Raw genomic sequence first — 18,159 nt, 5'->3', positions numbered from 1 at the left:
AGAGAATTTCAAACGCCAACAAGATGAAGCAAGTGGTTACTGCAGAACAAATTTCGAAGTGGTTCACCTCGGGCACGGCGTTTGCTAAGATTAAAGTCACAGAAAAAGCGGTTGAAAGAAAGTCCGATGAAGCGTCGTCGAAAGACTCCAGGTGAGAGAAACGTTAGGCAACGTCAACTGACGTTAGCTTAAAAAATGCTAACCTCGTGCTCGTTAGCGTTCTTTGAGCTCAATTGTACTGTTCCAGTAACAGAAAAATAATCCTGGCTACAGGTATCACTTATTCTATCGTAGCTACACTCACTGGTTGAAAATACTATATTGCACATAATGCGAGGTTAAATGTTTGAAGATGTCCTCTGGGGGTGCAGAGTTTTCGCTAACATTTGTTACGTTAACGCTAAATCAATTAACTGTCTGTCGGCAAACCAGCTAAATGGTTTATTAAGATGTCTTAACTTCCAGCATTATATATGCATGCCACTAGTTTTGTAAGAGCAGATGCAATGTATCACTTCGCTTGTGTTACAGTGTCACAGTGACGAATTTTTCGCGGCAGTAGATTAACGTTACATACCGTTAAGGTGCGTTCACGTTAATCGCGTCATTCGTGGGGGACATTCGCTCAGAGAGGGGGGCGTGGCTTATCACCCTGGAAGTAGTTATTCATATAGTTCACCCACAATCAAAATTGCCAAAGCTAGGTTTTTAGTGCTGGTCTCTAAAATGAATACACGATAATGCGTAACAGGGCTGTGTCCTGGCTACTTTCTACTGCTAGGAAAAGTACTCTAATTTAAATGTAATTAGTCAGAAAACACCTAGATCGATTAAAACCCTTAATTTTTTTTTTTTTTGTAAAAATTTACAATTTTTCCCAGTTACCTGAAATTCCCAGAAAAAAATACTGAGGGCATGACCTCGGTGTCAAACCTGTGGGCCACAGCATGATCAGCAAGTTAGGAGAGAACAACAAAGATCTACTAAACAAACTAATTTTTTTACAAAGTTTTCCATAATCTTTTTTTAACCTCCTTTAAGGCTTTAAAACCTGTTCAAATAAAAAATCTAGGATGGGAACATCATTCTTTGGTTAAACTTTTCGGATATTTCTCACGCATGTCTTCACATCATGTGCCCTTATGATGTCATTCTTGCCACCTGACAATACACGTTTGTAATATATGCCCTGTACAAAGTCTGATTGAGGTTTTTCATCGAGAAAGGACAAAATCAGTCAGTCTACGAAGTATGGGTGGGGGGGGGAAATCGATACAGCATAGCATGGCGATATTATATCGATACGCGGACGCCAAGTATCGATACTTTATTATATAAACAAAACAAAAAAATCAAATCAATTGCTTTTTCAGTCCACTAGATGCTGAGTTGTTTTCTGGTGAGGTCAGCAGAGGTGCTGGGTCTGCGTGCGTGATTGGTAGGAAGTTGGTCGAAACAAAGATGGAGACATCAGAGGAAGAACTCAGATAAAACATGTTGTTGACACAGTTTTCCTTTGGGGACATAATTTGAAGTTGAAAAAAGTAATAAATCGCAATATATGTTATCACAAGACTCAGAATATCGACGTATCATGATAATATCGACGTATCGCGATAATATCGTATCGTGACCCAAGTATCGCGATAATATCGTATCGCGAGATCTCTGGCGATTCCCACCCCTACTACTAAGTAGAGTCTAAAAGAGCAGGCATCTAACTAGTTATTGTCATGAAACGGTTCAATACATTGTCCACCTAGCCTAAAGTTGTGCTTTTATTTTTGGTCACAAGCTATGATACCTAGCTTTATATAAATCAAGTTTTTGCATCTTGTCTCCATGAAATGGTCGTGGTAACTGTTCTTTCTTGTGGTAAACACAAACCCGCAGCAGAGCTTCCTCTCGCAGAGCTTCCTCTCACAGTGTAGTGCTGTACATCCCTGAGGGCCTTAGAGGAACTGGGTAGTAATCTGGGAGGTCCCAGTCTCTGTTGGACCCTGCGAACAAACCGGAGTGCCGCATGGCCCGATCCACATATCCAGAGATTGTTGGGATCTCCTCCCTTGGGTGGTCTCTACAGTTGGGGACGGTGGGTGTGACGAAGCCCTGCTTCATTATGTAGCAGCTGGTCCAGGTGTCCGTTGGTCGGAGCTCTGCTGCTTGCACTGAGAAGTTCTCCTCTTCATGCTCATTTTGGCTCAAGAAGTCTCTGAGCACCTGCTTGAAGACAGAAGCTAGCTCCCAGGGCCAAATGTTGTTATTGGCAAGCACCTCACGAAACCTATGGAAGGAATCAACCAATAGAGTTAATCAAACACTTGTTGAAATAGCAAGGATTTGCATCAACACAATGTCAGTGTACCACATTTTCTATTGGCACTTTCTAATGTTGTATAATTGAACCAGGAGTCTTTCGTAGTTTAAAGAATGACATGTTTAGTACAACAGCACATCCTTTTAGAAATGGTACAAACACATTTCTCACGAAATATGTTCTTTGATAATGTGCTTATGTAAGCACATATTAGTGACCCAGGAATTTAATGGGAAATGAGTAAGTAGGTCACAGTGCTCAACCATGTAGAAGAATGTTTGTTATATCATTATTGCTAACACAGAGATGATGAGTAGAAACCCCCGGCCGTCTGGCTTCACTCAGCCTTATGGCGCATCCTTCACCTTCGCCTACCCTTGTGACAGTAACACGAAACGGCTTCCTTGGCAGATTGCCCTGCCTCCCTTTTCCCTTTGGGTCTTCTCTGCTTTGCCTGCTGTCAGGCCTTGTGTTGACATAATAGCAGCTAGCCACTGTTGACAGCATACTAATGTGAGGAAGGAGTATGGCATGGGCCGCAGCCAAGCACCTTGAGAGCACAGTGGCTGCGTGGACGGGTGGAATCTGGGCACACAGGAACTCCAGCTGGTGTAGCTCTGATGTGGGGATGAGGGTCCGTAACCTGGGGTACTTTTGAAACCAATGGAGGCCCAGGGCGCTGTGGGCCAGCCTGTGCTCTCGATCCAGTTCCCTCACCAACCGCTCGCGCTCCTCCACATGCCACAGGAGCTCTCTGATCAACATGCGACTGGGCACGACCACCGAGGTCTTTGGAGGTGCCGCTTCTTCTCGAGCCTGCACTTTTGTTTCATGGGACCATTTCGTCCAGCTGAACAGGGGCATGGCAGTCATAGCACACGGTCCTGAAGAACTAAAGAAATAAGAATTATTTGTTATTCCGGACCATCATCACTGTTTTAACACATTTGAATATGCTGCAATATCTGTTTCTTTCGAGGTTGCACCTACAAATTACAACATAGCATTAGACCATGTGACGGACTGCATAAAAGCAGATACAGCAAAAACTAAAGAAGGGAACATGAGAGGGAGAAAAGTAATGCTGGAAAATTTAATATGATTACAAAATTAGTCAAAATCAATAATTTCCTGTTCCTGATGAGAAAAAATGAATGTGTATGTGTATATATATATATATATATACACACACACACACATACACACATACAGCCCCTATTTCGGCTTCAAAGACCACAGAGAATTGTGTGAGAATACCGCAACCTCAATTCATTGAGTGAGAACATGTTGATTTTCATTTTATCCATAACTATGTAGCCCTATTATAATAAACATTTTACGGTTAACAGTGAAAGATGATCACCCCGTAACCAAGCTGACCTCTGGTCCCTGCCTGCTGCTCTAATTGCCTTCAGTTCAAGTCAAACTCTGTGAAAGACGATGTCCCAGGTGTAAGTATTTGGCCTTTTTCCCCGGACTGATGGATCCAACACAGCATCCACCTGGGATTCAGATGGATTACACCCCCTGCAGGGTCAGAGGTCAGCCTCACTGAACCCAAACCGTTTGTGTGACTTCACACATCGTAAGGTTGCAAAACAGAGCTTTTCATTCGATTTAACTCCAGTACTTAAACAGCTGTCAGTCCTCCAGCATGTGCAGGAAGAAATCATCACAGTAACATCTTGCTGAAAACTGAAAAGGAAAGATTTGTACTTACATGTGAAAACTGCACCGCTGATGCTTTTGTGAGATATTGGGCAAAGATCAGCTTTTCACAGAGTACAGCCTCCAGCTCCTTGTCTCCGTGGGTCAGTCCATGTGAACTTCATTCCTTCCTTTGCTGTTGACTACGTCCCTTTGTGTCAACCGCCATCCAAGGAGCTCTCGTGTATCGGCAGAAAACCTCCAATGTTTTGGCTGTTGGAAGCGTTTTTCGTCTGTGTTATAACTGTTGTCTTGTCTCTATCGTCCCTCCCACTGCTCCTGTCATGCTGACTTACTCCAGGAGAGTTGGTCACACATTGCTAACTGACTAAGAGCTGTCACCTCTGCTTTCACCCCACTCGCACGCTCCTCTGTGCAGTGTGCAGCTTTGTTGTAAGGTCAGCGGCTTTTGAAGCTTGCACGGACTGTGTGCATTGGAGAGAAAGGAAGAGAGCGAGAGTGCATGTGTGTGCACAAGCCGTGGGCGTGTTGTATTTGAGCTCCTCTTAGTATTGTCAGGGTTTTTTTTCCTGCTGATAAAATCCTTCCCCCACTTGGAGAGTGCGAGAGGCAGAGGCAACTGGGAATGCTCTCCCGACCACAGTGGTGTGGGCCTTTTCCACCAGAGGGAAAGACGAGAGGAGGCAGAGACTCAAATGTGCAAACTTACAAATTACCAAGTAATGATGTGGGTAGAGCTGCTGGTATTTCCACCCATTGTGAATGTTTGATTTAAGCTGCTTTAAAGCTTAGCCTCGTAGTTTTAGCAGGTTACTAGTACATGCATGATTTTTATTCTGTAATTGCATGTTTTTGACCACAATGCTCCTTGGGAGTTAGGTTAACCGTTAGGCTTTCTGAGATGAGACTCGTTGGTGTAAGCTGAACAATTTTTATTTTTTTATTGCAATTCATTGGTTAACAGAGCCTTAACAATTATTAACTGCTTAATGTTGCTTCAATTTTGTTTCAGCCAATCGGACGTTCCTGAAGAGGGCAGCCCAAAAAATGTGAACTCTGATGGAGGTTGGTTTAAAACACCAGAACGTGGAGGGAGGGAGTATTAAACCTAGTGTTAGCTTGTTCTTATCCTACACCATACTCACTGACAGGAATCTGCCTCCTGCCCAAAGCAGTCTCACCCGGTTTCTTGTGCATTCCATTCTGTGTCCTTAGGTCCTGCTCCTCCACTTGCCAGCTACGAGTCCCCCAGCTTGCCCATCACCAAAAACAGAGAGCAGGTAAAATACACCATCCATACACCACATGCCCTCCACCCGCAGCGTGATGGTCTGAAAGTACTCTCTCATTCTCCTGTAGTGCTTTCTATTTTGGTCATGGAAGGAGTTTTACTGACATTACATCATGTCCTGAGGACTCTGGTGCACTTAAGCTTTTACTGTCTGCTCAAGATTAACTCAATGTAATTTCATGTTGCAGAACAACAGCTAACTTTAAATTGACCTGTCTAAGATGTTCTGTAGTCGAATAAGGAGTGGTGTGTGTAAATGTTAGGAGCTCATGCTGTCATTGAAGCCGTACTGTCTTTATGCATATTATAAAGTGTGGACGTCCGGTTACAAATCAGCTTAGCGCACCCATCTGCTGTACAATTTCATAATATATTTCTAAATGTGATATGATACAAATGTCCAAATGGGGTTTCTATTTTTGTTGACTGTTTTTCTTTTAACTGTGCACATGTGTTGTGCTTGTGTTTCATATGTTTGTGTGTGTATATGTGCTTTCTTGCAGCTGATTTCCTTCATAGAAAACAACTCTGTAGTGATCATTCAAGGAGCCACAGGCAGTGGCAAGACCACCCAGGTGCCACAGTACATTCTGGACCACTACAATCAGAAAAACTCCTCGTGCAACATTGTGGTCACCCAACCACGCAAAATTGGTGCCTCCAGTGTTGCCCGATGGGTTGCCACCCAGCGGAAGTGTACCCTGGGTAGTCTGGTGGGATATCAGGTTAGTGCAACATTGAGACAGAATCTGATGAAGGTAAACTGCTCATGACAGATAAATATGTGAGCCTGTACATTTGCTCATAGCTCCTCCCACTTCCTTTGTCTGTTGTTTAATTAAAAGGGTTTTTTTTAAAAAGAGTAATGCTTGCACCAAAAGTACTCAATATGCAAACATTATTTATTGAAGTTTCTCACCGACACTACTCTATATCTACAGACTACGGTACTATAAACGGTAACATGTCGTGAACTACTCCGCCGGCCAATTTAACACTGTTTTGGTCCAGCTACTAGTTAGCTAGCAGTTTTCTTTACTTGAATTGGGCATAAAGGGATGTATGATTTATCTTGAAGATGTTGGAAATTATTCGACTCCCTCGTCATTTGTAGATTTCCAAAATACTCCCACACTGCCGATTTAGGGCTCTTTTTTTTGGTGGATAAAAGGCTGAAATGTCTGCCATTTTTACAGCTGTTATGTTAGCAGGGCTGTGGCAAAACTGGTTAAAACGACATCCCTAGTGAGACCAATGATAAACAGTTGGTGTTAGTAAGAGATATAATGCTCAAGTTATGCAGCATAACCTGAAAATCTGTTCTTTATTCACGTACCTCTGGTGCTTTTTGATTCTTGTCTTTAGCGCTTGTGAATTATTAGAAGAGAGCTCTTTCTTTGTTCCCTCTCCTAAAGTTTGTCTTTGAAAGCTGTGCAGTCAGTGCATGGAAAGTTATTTTATGCTCAAAGTTAAATCAGCGAACCGACACGTATTTCCCTGAGATCAAACTCTGGGTAGCAATGAATTTCATTCCAGTCATGTTGGCTTTGCAAATATTAGTTTTTAAGACACTGGCAGAAGTTAAGGCCGAAAGCTACTGTAAAGGAATCGCATAACAAAAGAAGAAAGAAAAGAAGATTTGGAAATTGTAATTTGCTCAGTAAGTCAACGTGCAGTGTTGCTGTACATTAGCGTTGAAATGGCAGTGCATTAAGATGATGTGTTCAGATGATAGGAGTCATAGATTGTGATCGTCAGGTCGAGTAAAACAACAAGAAACAAAACAAACGGATGTTGCCGTTTGTCAGATGTCCCAGTGAGAGTGCCAAAAAGAGATGTGTCTTTGCGTGTGTATTCCAGATTGGACTGGAAAAGATGGCGACTGAGCACACACGGCTCATCTACATGACTCAAGGAGTGCTGCTGCAAAAACTGGTTTCAGCCAAGTCCCTCACAGAGTACTCCCACATTTTCATCGATGAGGTGCATAAACATGAGGCAGATTATTTTCTCTGTTAGCCTGGCTTCTGTTTGTTGTTTTGTACATTTGTAAAAAAAAAAAAAATGCAGTTCCCTCATGTTACACTGTTTAATTCAAGTTTATCATTTTATTTAGTCAGAGTAAGTGTACTTTTCCTTTGCCCAAGGTTCATGAGCGTACAGAGGACATGGACTTTCTCCTGCTGGTTTTGAAAAAACTTCTTCACTCCAACTCGTGTTATGTCAAGGTAATTCAAGATCAAGTAAAATCCCTCTTCTGTGCTCCTTTTGCATCAGTTGCACTTTCACAGGACCTGTGTGCTTTCAGATCATCCTCATGTCAGCCACCATTGACGCCAAACAGTTTGCAGAGTACTTCAGCACCCCATTTCATGGCAAAATGATCCCTGCCTATGTGTTTCAAGTGGAGGGGACACCGTATGCCATTGACGAGTTTTACCTGGATGACCTCCAAACACCGCTTACATGCAGGGTAAGATGGGAAATGTTTGCTGTGCTGTAGCCAAATAGCTAAGGAAATGTTTGCTGTGCTGAAGCCAAATAGCTAATGTGTGAATGTTGTGTGTGTCTGTATCAGACTGAGCTGCTTTGTCTAGAGGACCCTCGCATTTCAGTGGAGATGTACAATGTCGCCATCAGTCTCATCCAGAGCTTTGATGAGCTGGAGGGCAAAGATTCCAGGTGAGGCCTTCGTATTTCTGCACACTTGACCTCGTTAACAAAGTAATGATCATGTGTGTTTTTGTTTGAGCAGCAAAGCAGAAACAGACGGTGGCATGACTTTCTCAGAGCGGGGCAGTGTGCTGGTTTTCCTTCCTGGTATAAACGAGATAAACTACATGCAGGAGGCCTTGGCCAAGCTGGTCAACAAAAGGTGAGTTGTTGAGATGATCTCTTTGTTGAATCGTACCCTGTGGTTAATACCTAGTTATTCTTTGTCATGTAAGACAAGTCAGTTTTGTGTAATTCAATGGGCTTGTTCACCGGTTACTTTTTACTTGTGTTGAATGTTTACCGGTACTGAATGTGCTGCTGCTATTCAGACTGCAGGTTTATCCTCTCCACTCCTATGTGACTCTGGAGGAGCAGAATGGTGTGTTTCTGTTGCCTGTCCCCGGATACAGGAAGGTGAACAGCATTTATCTTATTCTGTCTCAAGTGTGTTCCTAGTAGCTGCTGTACTGACTGTCTCCTCATCTTAACAGGTCATCCTTTCCACCAACATCGCTGAGAGTTCATTGACTGTTCCAGATGTCAAATATGGTTAGTTTTTGTCTGTTCCCTTCCTCTATGCTTTATAAGAAAAGTCTAAGAAAGTCTTTTAAAATCGTAACTGTATTGGTGCTTTTTTCTTCACAGTGATTGATTTCTGCCTCGCCCGTCACATGGTCTGTGATCGAGATACCAATTATCAGTCTCTGCGTCTCACCTGGGCATCCAAAACTAACTGCAACCAGCGTCGAGGTACAATACATTAGAGCAGAACTTTACCTCCGAAGTGTACGCCTCTGCTCACTTCTGCACTCATCTCCCCTCTCTGTCAGGAAGGGCAGGTCGGGTTTCTAAGGGCTACTGTTACCGCCTTGTTACCAAAGAGTTCTGGAGGAATGACATCCAAGACTACATGATCCCTGAGATGCTGGTAAGAGAATGTCCACTAGCCAAGAGATTTCTTTAAAACGCTGCTTTGACCCTAATAGGACAACCTTCTGTTTGCCTTCCTCTCAGCTTGCCCCGCTGGCCACCATCCTGCTGAAGGTTAAGCTGCTGGATATGGGAGACCCCCGCTCTATCCTTTCCACGGCCCTCTCACCCCCCAACCTGAGTGACATAGTGAGGACAGTGCTCCAACTCAAAGAAGTAAATAAGTACAGATTGATGATTCTTCCCTTAGTGTCAAGTCAAGTATGAGGCTTTAATGCTGTATTTGGGCTGGCAGCTGACCACACAGATCGGTCACTGAGTGTTACACCAGGAGTTCTCAGCATGAGTCTGTTAGGTAAGGGTGATGAAGGGCAGTGTTGTGTCATGTATGCGTTTGTGTGTGGAAGGTAAAGTGAAATATGTGAATGATAACTCTGGTTACCTTTTCTTTTTCTTTTATACAATCTTTCAAAACCAAATTTCAAAGTGCTCTGCAAAGGCATTCCAGGACAGTGTGGTCAAAGTGAAAAGCACCGCAGTGATAGCACAACAAATTATATAACCAGGAAATGTGAATACATAAGACAGACAACAAGACCGAGGATAAATAGACAGATACAAGTTGTAATATGTAACAAATTTTACAATTTTAGATGGTCATTTTAAAAGATGTTTCTGAATGTAGTCCGATATTCTCAGACACTAAAGATCCTCGTCAGTAAAAACCCAGCCAGCTTTAGTCCTGAGGAGCTAGAAACAGCGTGCGATCTCTGTCTGAGGATCTCAGACATACAACCATGAAGTGTGTATCAGTCAGTGTTCCAGTGAATTCTAAAACTAACAGGTTAAATAGCCAAGGGCAAATGTATGTAAGTATCAGTCATTTCATGTCTAAACCCTTGAATATTTGATGTCAAACTGTTGTTGTAAGGAAAGGTTTTAGGAGCTGATTGGCGATTATAAAGGCTGTTGTCTTGATACTAGCTGGATGTTTCATTTTGTAGATGGGTGCACTGTCTGGCAAAAGTGATGGCAGGGGTCACAGTGACGATGGCGAGCTGACGTTTCTGGGCCGAGTGCTGGCTCACCTCCCCGTCAACGTGTGCCTGGCGAAGATGATCGTCATGGGCCACATCTTTGGCTGCCTGGACGAGTGCCTCATCATAGGTCAGTCTGTCGTTATGCGACCGCAATGGACCTCAGTCACTGCATATGCACGTGTTCACAACAAATCAATCTGTCATGACCGCACTCTTGAAAATGTGTTTATGTACACAAACATCAATATTGATGTGATGTGTTTTTGTGGGTGACGGTAAGAATTTCTCTCATCCTCAGCTGCCTCGCACTCTCTGAAGAGTTTCTTTGCCATACCATCCATGCAGCAGCTTGCTGGCCACAGGTGAGTCACCCCCAGCTGCTGCACTGATTCACAGACTGCCAGGCTGTCGGTGTAGATTAAGATGTTTTGGACATTATGTTGTCATGTAACCTGCTCCATGGAGTCCAGACCTATCGATTTGACTCTTGGCCTACTTTTCCAGCTTAAGTACCGTCGCAGTGTTTTGTGGATAATGATTTGACTTGCAGTTGAAAACGGACGTTTAGTCAAAACACAATACCATCTCGTGGGCGGCACGGTGGTGTGGTGGGTAGCACTGTCGCCTCACAGCAGGAAGTAACAGTCGTAGCAGGTTTGATTCCGGGGCTAGACGGTTCTTCTGTGTGGAGTTTGCACGTTGGCCAGAACATGCGTGGGTTCCCACAGTCCAAAGACGTGCAGCTTAAGTTAATTGATAACTCTAAATTGCCCGTAGGTGTGAATGTGAGCGGGAATGAGTGATAGTCTGAACAGGATAAGCTAATGGGTGGATGGACAATGCATCTCTCTGGACATACAAAACACTGACGAGAAAAGAAATAAAGAGCAGAAAGTGTGTGAGAAAGTATTTATAGATCTTGTTAAAGTCTCTGTCATAGCATATCCAGCTATCAATCCACTGTTATATGATAGACTAGCAGCGCCTCTCTGCTCTTTATCATCTATTTGGGCTTCTAGCTATTTGTATCGTGTTGTTTTTTCCCCCATGAGCTCCAACCGGAGGCTGCTTGCCCTTATGCTTTGTATTGATGAGGTTGTAACCGGTGATAAAAGCACAACACGCACCAGCAGCATTCAGTGTCCGCCCGGCCGATCTGCTCCCACAAAGCTTCTTCGGTCTTTGTTGGGATTGTGTCTGTCTGACATATAAAGCTCAGGACAGACAGACTTGGCAAAAACAAGCTTCTCCGTTTTCTACAGTGACCAACAGCGTCTTTCTGAAAAGCTCCTATTCAGAGCAGCCTCCCAAAAAAGGCTCGCACCATATGGACACAGGCCCTTTCTTCGGTCAACCTGCAACACATTTTCATCAGAATACACGCAGGCCAGACAGGTGTTGGATCTGTGTATTATACACTTTTGCACTAAATACTATTTATCATTCCAGGAGCAAGCTGGCCTTTGCCCGTGGCACACCAAGTGATTCCATAGGTTTTGTCAACGCCTTCAAGGTAATGTAATGCTCTAATGGATTTACATATTTTCCTGATGGCTGTTGTTTTTAAAACCCTTCCATATTGTCTTTTACTGTCAGGCATGGTACCTATCCAGAAAGAAAGGACAGCTGAGACACCCAAAGGTGACGCAAACATCAACCAAACCTGAGCTCACTGAAACAACACTCGCACATATATTTAAACAAAACTGATTTTCTTTTTTTAAGTGTTGAAAATTAGAATAGTCTGCTACTGTTGCTGTACAGAGCCACCCCTGTTTGAACTGCATTTAGTACGCTATAGCTCACAGAGCAGTTGCAAAGGGAGAATAGATGTGTTGTCCTTATTAAAATGGATTATTATTATTATTTATTCAATTTCACCTCAGTTGGAGAAAAGTGTCTCTGTCTATCTTAACATTTAAACTATTCACAAAAGGTTTTTGTTTGGCCATTAAGAGTCAGTGCAGCACTCCCTTCTCTTGTGTAATTATTTCTTGAAGTGTAAGAAATGTTTACCGTTGCTGCTTTCTTCTCGTAGGATGAGTTGGACTGGGGAAAAGAGAACTTCATTCAGATCAAGAGGATCAGGGAGGTACAGAGATGGAGCAGAGAGCTGGGTCACATGAGTTCATTAAGCCACATCACAGGATGTCTGTGTCATCACCCGTCATAGTGCAACAGTGAACAACAGGCATCCTGTTTTTAGTCGTGTTACCAACAATGAAACTTCATGTAATCTACATAATGCTGTCGGTAGTAGAGGAGCGGGTGGGTAGTATTGACGGTGTTTAAACTTGGCCTGTAAGTTCCTGTAAAATAATATGGCTCAGACCTCCTCAGAAGTAACTCCCTGTCCAGGTTGCAGAGCTGTACGAGGACCTGAAGAAGCGTGTGTCCCAGTTCAACATGCATGTGCCGGAGAGCATCCCCTCCTTGGATTACACCAGCGCACACAGGCAGAAGTTCATTCTTCAGGTTAGAGCCAGTGCTGCACGTTGTGTACATTAAGCGATGCACTTGAGATCCAGTCGTCACTACTAATAATATGTTCAGTTACTGAATAGACACGCCTAAATACCAGTCTGTTTTAGGTTGCACCTCTCTCTGTCTTAGGTGGTCATTGCTGGTGCCCACTACCCCAACTACTTTGCCCTGGGAGACATAAATGAAGACCTGGCCATCAGGGAGTTGAATGGCTGTAACCCCAGAACAACAGTGATGGTACGACCCGGGATGTTGAGAGTAGGGCGGTACTGATATCTAATATTGGGCCAATCCTGACTCAAAAAGCTGGTTCTGGTATTCGTGAAAAGTTACCACGTTGCTAGTGTATGCTTTTATCATTTTAGTAATAAATAACAATCCAGTAAATTTGAATTTATGCTTTTATTTGTTATATTTAGTTTGACAAAGTTAGGAAAGCAATGTTAAGTCAAGCCTGATGTGGCCTTTTCTATAAAAGAATGATCACAGTCACTTCCACACAGTGAGGAATGCAGCTGTTTTAGTTGAACACTAGCATCGGATCAATACTCTGTATCAGCTGATATCCAAAGCCCAAGGTTGGGACTGAAAAAGCCAGATAGTTGCATCCCTAGTTGAGAGCCAAGAATTGTTTACTATTCAAAATCATATCATCTTTATTGGCGCTTTTCCGGAGTGTAATGATCATCGAAACCCTTATGGGCTGAGTGTGGCTTTCGTCTTTTAGCCCCATTACGTAGGATGCAGGGATATTGTAAAATAACACCAGACCACGTGTTGTTTTCAGCTGAGGAACCTCCCTCCATACCCATTCCTGTACTACAAGCAGCTGCAGTCTCTGTTCCGTCTGTGTGGACAGGTCAAAGCCATTTCCTTTGAGAGCTCCAGGTAGTGAAAGCCACTGTTGCACATCATCAACTTTTTTTATTCTGCTCCATTATTTTATTTAAACAACATTGAAATGTGCATACTCATAATTGTCTGACTTTGTGTGTGTGTGTGTGTGTGTGTGTGTGTTTTCTCAGAGCATATGTGGAGTTCTACAGGACAACCCATGATGCGGGGGTGGTGCCTGAGGTGTCTCTCGCCCTCCTCCTGGCACAGCATCAGGCTCCTATGGACCTGACTGTCTTCCCCATCGAGCAGATACAATCCTGTCCTGGGTGTAAACACATTACTGGCTTGAAATATCCACGGTATGGCACTCTTTACACATCATGGTGACCTTCTTTCTGCATGCAAAAACATGTCACAGGAGGACGAATATTCAACTGTGTCCGACTTTTGGGAGCTGAAGTGTCCCACTCTTACCGTCTTTTTGGAAAATGGAACCCTCTGCACCACAGGCTGCACTGAGCCTTAATATAATCTGACATGTTCACGCTCTGCATGACTCCAGCTATCACTTGGAGTCAGAGAGGGGAGGTTTCAGGCTGAGCCAGCACCAGCTTCTTCCTACCTCCCTCTGGGTAGGAGATGGGGTGACTTTGCACATTATTAGCTATCCAACAACAATACAATTCATCAACTATTCTCACTTCTGGCTTTGGCTTTAACAGTGATAATTCCACCCGCCTAAAAGTTTACAAATGTTGGCATGTTGTGATTACCCTGAAATTGATTTGATGATTTATTTATTTATTTAATTTATTTATAATTTAGCATTTTTTTTTTAATGCTCCACTGGATTCAAGCATGCACCCCGCCGAAGTACTCCTATATGTTAGCAACACACAGAGGCTCTGTTTAAATACTGAAAAAACATTCAACATTGAGATCTCTACGTGCTGTTGCTGTGCAGGGTGAATGTCGACTGCCAAGGCCAGTCTGTCTGCCCAGTGGCCCTGGTGAGAGAGGTGATTGACCCAGACAAGCTACCCCTCAACCTCTTGTTTGTGGTCAACATCACAGAGGTCAGTCCTTTACATTTAACTCGGTCAAACGGGTCAATTTCAAAAGAGATGTCGAGGTGTTGGGTTTTTGATTAAATGTTTGAATCTTGGAGTGGTTGTGTCCTCTCTTGACTCGGATCTCTGCGTCAGGTGGTGGAGGTGGGTCATTTCTGGGGCTTCCGAGGAGACGAAGCCAGCTTGGAGAAGCAGCGCCATCTGACAGCGGAGATAAGCTCCCGTACGCTGCACCCTGTAACCGTGTCGCTCTACCCCAACCTGCTGTGTCTGGCTCCTTACGCTGAGATCAACGAGCAGAAAATGTACTACCGCGCCAATATCCTGCACATGCGTGGCAATACGGTGGAGGTGAATATTGCTCACAAGCTGCAGCTCTCAAGATGTCGCCCCCATTAAATTTTTCTCATTACGAATCTCCTTTGCTTCTCTACTGTGGACATGTGTCTGTTTTGTACTCATGCAGACAAAACATTTCACAGACTTACCATTGTCTCCAGGTATTCAGGCTCAAAAGTTTAAAACTGACCTCAGTGTTAATCTTTAAATCATTCTTAACAGCAGTATGTGATAGCAGTTGCTGGTGTAACTTCATGTACCAGAGCGTAAGATATGTTGTTGTCCTGCAGGTGTTCTTCTCGGACTTCGGCAACACCGCGGTTGTCGCCTGCAGCAGCCTCCGGGAGCTCCCGTCTGACCTCCTGTCTCACCCATTCCAGGTAGTGGTCAGAGAATGATGGCACACGTATCTGTTCATCTGTCCAACCTGTGAACTAACGGTAGCACACAAACACTCTGCTCATGGTCTCAGGCGGAGGAGTTCCAAGTTATTGAAATGCATCCGTCAGCCAAGTCTATCATCCTGGGGAACCAGTGGAGCAGCCAAGCCCGCGATCGGTTCATGACACTTGTGAAGGGCCATTCACTCATCGTGTCGCTGTACTCCATCCTCCATGGTGTCACTCGTGTGCAGCTGCTCAGCAACACAGAGACGACCGACGCCAGTGTGTTGGACATTATGGTGGAAGGCGAACATGCTGTGAAGGCCGAAGAGAGCTTAGATTCCAAGGTAACGCACCATTTGGGAGCTCAGGTTGTCCCACATGAACTGTATTTGGCAATATAGAAATCAATCATAGCATACTTACAGCAATACTTAACCTAAATATGTCCTTTTAGTGTCAACGACTTGCCCCTTGCGAGCTTGTTATTCTCCTCTTCAGAGGAAGAGCAGTGGCTGTGGTCAGCCTGGATTAACATCAATTACAGTGCACCTCAAAGTTTTTAATGACTCGTATACGGAATCACAACATCCACAGACAGTAACCAAACCTACAGCGCATTGGACTTGAAACGTGTGTAGGGTGGAGAATGAATTTAGCATTGTTGTGTTGAGACAAAACTTAACTGAATTATGTCAATCCTGCGGGCCCAGATTAATAAATATCCATTAAAATGACGTGCGCCCTTCTCAATATAGATGTCTTTTTTTTGTGTGCACTTGCAGCAAAACCATGACTCTCTGATGTCCCTGTACAAGAACATGGAAAGCGGTGCATATATCTCCAACGCTGCCAACAGCTCCTGGAAAGAACGCAAGAAAGAGGAGAAGCGGCTCGTTGACGACCTACTCGCCCACTTTTCCAAAAGCCGCCAGTCCCAATCCAAGACGAAGGCAAGATACCCTCCAGTTCACCGAATATTCATATCATATCTGGACTGAATTAAAAACAAATAATTACAATCAATAAAGAGAGGAGGGATTTAAAATAGGACACAGAGTCTAAATGTCTGAGATGCTGATATTGTGGGGTTGATGACGTCACCACCTCTGCACTGTCTGTCGCTCTGTTTGTCCATGAGATGGAGCCATTTCAGTTCATGTGTTGAGTTCATTCAAAGCCACACCCATCCTGTCTGATGAGCCAAAGAATGATGACATGATGACATGAAGTCACGTGATGTGTCTGACTGCAGCCTTCCTTCTAACACCACAGGTTCCGCTGCATGGACCATACAGTCCTTATAAGGTCAACGTCCACACCATGACCAAGACGACCTCCTACAAGTAAGCAGTTACGTACACAACGGCCAAATTAACATTCAGGTCATGAATGAGGCTCATTGCTTGTGTGTGTCCTCCTGCAGGACAGTGTCTATCGAGAGACCCAGCATCAACTCTGTGGCCCTGAATGAAAACCCTCAAAACAAACATCAGAGGATGCTGGTGGCTGGGAGTGTGTCAGTCAACTCCACAGGTACCAGACACAGCATCGCTTCCTAAGTACATAGCCATTAGTGTCTGACTGCACATGCTCCAGGTTCGTTCCACACGCAGTGGATACTACCTGCCCAGCACCAAACGGCATACAGACAAAGTTAGCGACTAGCTGGTGAACATAATGTCTGTATGTCTCCGTGTCGGCTGAATGTGAGAACATGCCCTTTTGGTCAGTGGTTGCCGAACCTTTAGTGGTCTTCTAAATGTCAACATCAACTATAGCCGCTTTAAATGTGTGGTTGTGTTGCAGGGGACCGTATTCTACTGAGAGACACCTCCATCATGCCAGACATCCCTGGACTGCCTGCACTCCTAACCATGCTCTTCACCCCCATCATGGAGTTACGGTAAGTCAGACACACACTTATAACTGCACACCTTTTTAAAAGCAGCATAATCCAAACACCCATGTTAATATCCCCCCATGTTTTTGTAGCACTAATGAAGAGAGGACGTGCTACACTGGTGCCCTCTGTGGCTTGGGCTGGAACAGTCAAACACTGCAGGGCGTCCTCCCCGACCATGACATCGAACTCACCTTTGACGTCAAAGTTGACGTAGAAGACATAATTGAGGTAAAAGTGTTACTTTTTGAAATCTAAGATTTTGCACTATGGTTTTTGTTATTGTCAGTATTTCGACGATAATACATATCTAAAACTGTAGTATAATAGCAGTAATATATACTACAGATCATATTGTACCTTGTAGTATTGGTGCTGGTGTGCAACTGATTCTTGTCTATTAAATACCACCAATCTATTCTATGATCCCGTAATGCCTATATTACACGATGAAGCATTCTCGTATGTGTATTGCTGATGAGTTCTGTGTTTTGTTTCTTTTTTAGATAAACTCCCTGCGAGGGGCTATAAACCGTCTGGTGTGTGAAGGGCCCACTGGGACGCTGCATCTGAGGCCCGACAGGATAAGCCGTCTGCAGGACAACTGCAGGGACCGCCTCACCAGGTCACATACGTACACCCACAGAAATCAGCAAGAAGTTCAATCAATGTGTATGGAGTTATAAATCTGTCGATATTATGCAATGCAGGCTTTTCACCAAGTCACCACCAAGGGAAGCTGATACTCTAGTGTACTACGAGAAAACTGGGAAATGGAACCAGGTACGGTCCATGATAGAAATCCTGCATTAAAAATGTATGACTTTTTATTTGATCGTCAGCCCTGATGCATGCTTTTTGAGCACATTGGAGCAATGTGTGTTTGTGTTGATGATGCAGGTGGATCCTGCTCTGAGGATGGATGTTGTAGAGCCGGGTGAAGGAAGGGCCAGAGGCGTTCTCTTCCAGCTGCATCCCGTCACCCTCCTCAACTGCTAAAATCAGCCGTGCTTCTTGCATTTGTGTTCAATTGGAACAGATTGTAATGTTCTATAAGCAGTTTTGAATGCTTGATTTTTATGTTTAGAGGAGTATACTTTTTTTTAAGTTCAAATGGGTCTGTAGCATTCAACAGTACAGCAATATCCTCACTCCTTACTTTGTTGTTTGCAGCTGCCGCTG

General features: G+C 43.9%; 2 protein-coding genes across 2 annotated transcripts; one reads left to right on the top strand and one right to left on the bottom strand.

Annotated features, from left to right (window-relative positions):
• Nucleotides 1-23: 23 nt before the first annotated feature.
• Nucleotides 24-17,988, top strand: tdrd9 (tudor domain containing 9; the record flags this gene model as incomplete). Its single annotated transcript, XM_079286145.1, has 35 exons — nt 24-151; nt 4,998-5,050; nt 5,201-5,265; nt 5,780-6,001; nt 7,137-7,259; nt 7,424-7,504; nt 7,585-7,749; nt 7,855-7,958; nt 8,032-8,151; nt 8,321-8,405; nt 8,483-8,540; nt 8,637-8,741; nt 8,822-8,919; nt 9,006-9,137; nt 9,926-10,088; nt 10,260-10,323; nt 11,411-11,474; nt 11,558-11,602; nt 12,000-12,053; nt 12,320-12,436; nt 12,575-12,682; nt 13,233-13,333; nt 13,471-13,641; nt 14,247-14,358; nt 14,488-14,703; nt 14,982-15,071; nt 15,164-15,421; nt 15,860-16,027; nt 16,350-16,420; nt 16,501-16,610; nt 16,884-16,980; nt 17,070-17,208; nt 17,484-17,602; nt 17,688-17,760; nt 17,878-17,988. 35 exons carry the CDS (start codon nt 24-26, stop codon nt 17,974-17,976), a joined length of 3,978 nt encoding a protein of 1,325 aa, XP_079142271.1. The 3' UTR covers nt 17,977-17,988.
• Nucleotides 1,921-3,181, bottom strand: rd3l (RD3 like; the record flags this gene model as incomplete). The annotated part of the gene is made up of 2 exons (XM_079286500.1): nt 1,921-2,284; nt 2,868-3,181. The coding sequence occupies 2 exons, from the start codon at nt 3,179-3,181 to the stop codon at nt 1,921-1,923; spliced, it is 678 nt and encodes a 225-aa protein (XP_079142626.1).
• Nucleotides 17,989-18,159: the final 171 nt, after the last annotated feature.

Source organism: Melanostigma gelatinosum (assembly GCF_949748355.1).
Source record: "Melanostigma gelatinosum genome assembly, chromosome: 16".
Classification (NCBI taxonomy): Eukaryota; Metazoa; Chordata; class Actinopteri; order Perciformes; family Zoarcidae; genus Melanostigma; species Melanostigma gelatinosum.
This window is presented reverse-complemented; position numbering and strand designations above follow the sequence as displayed.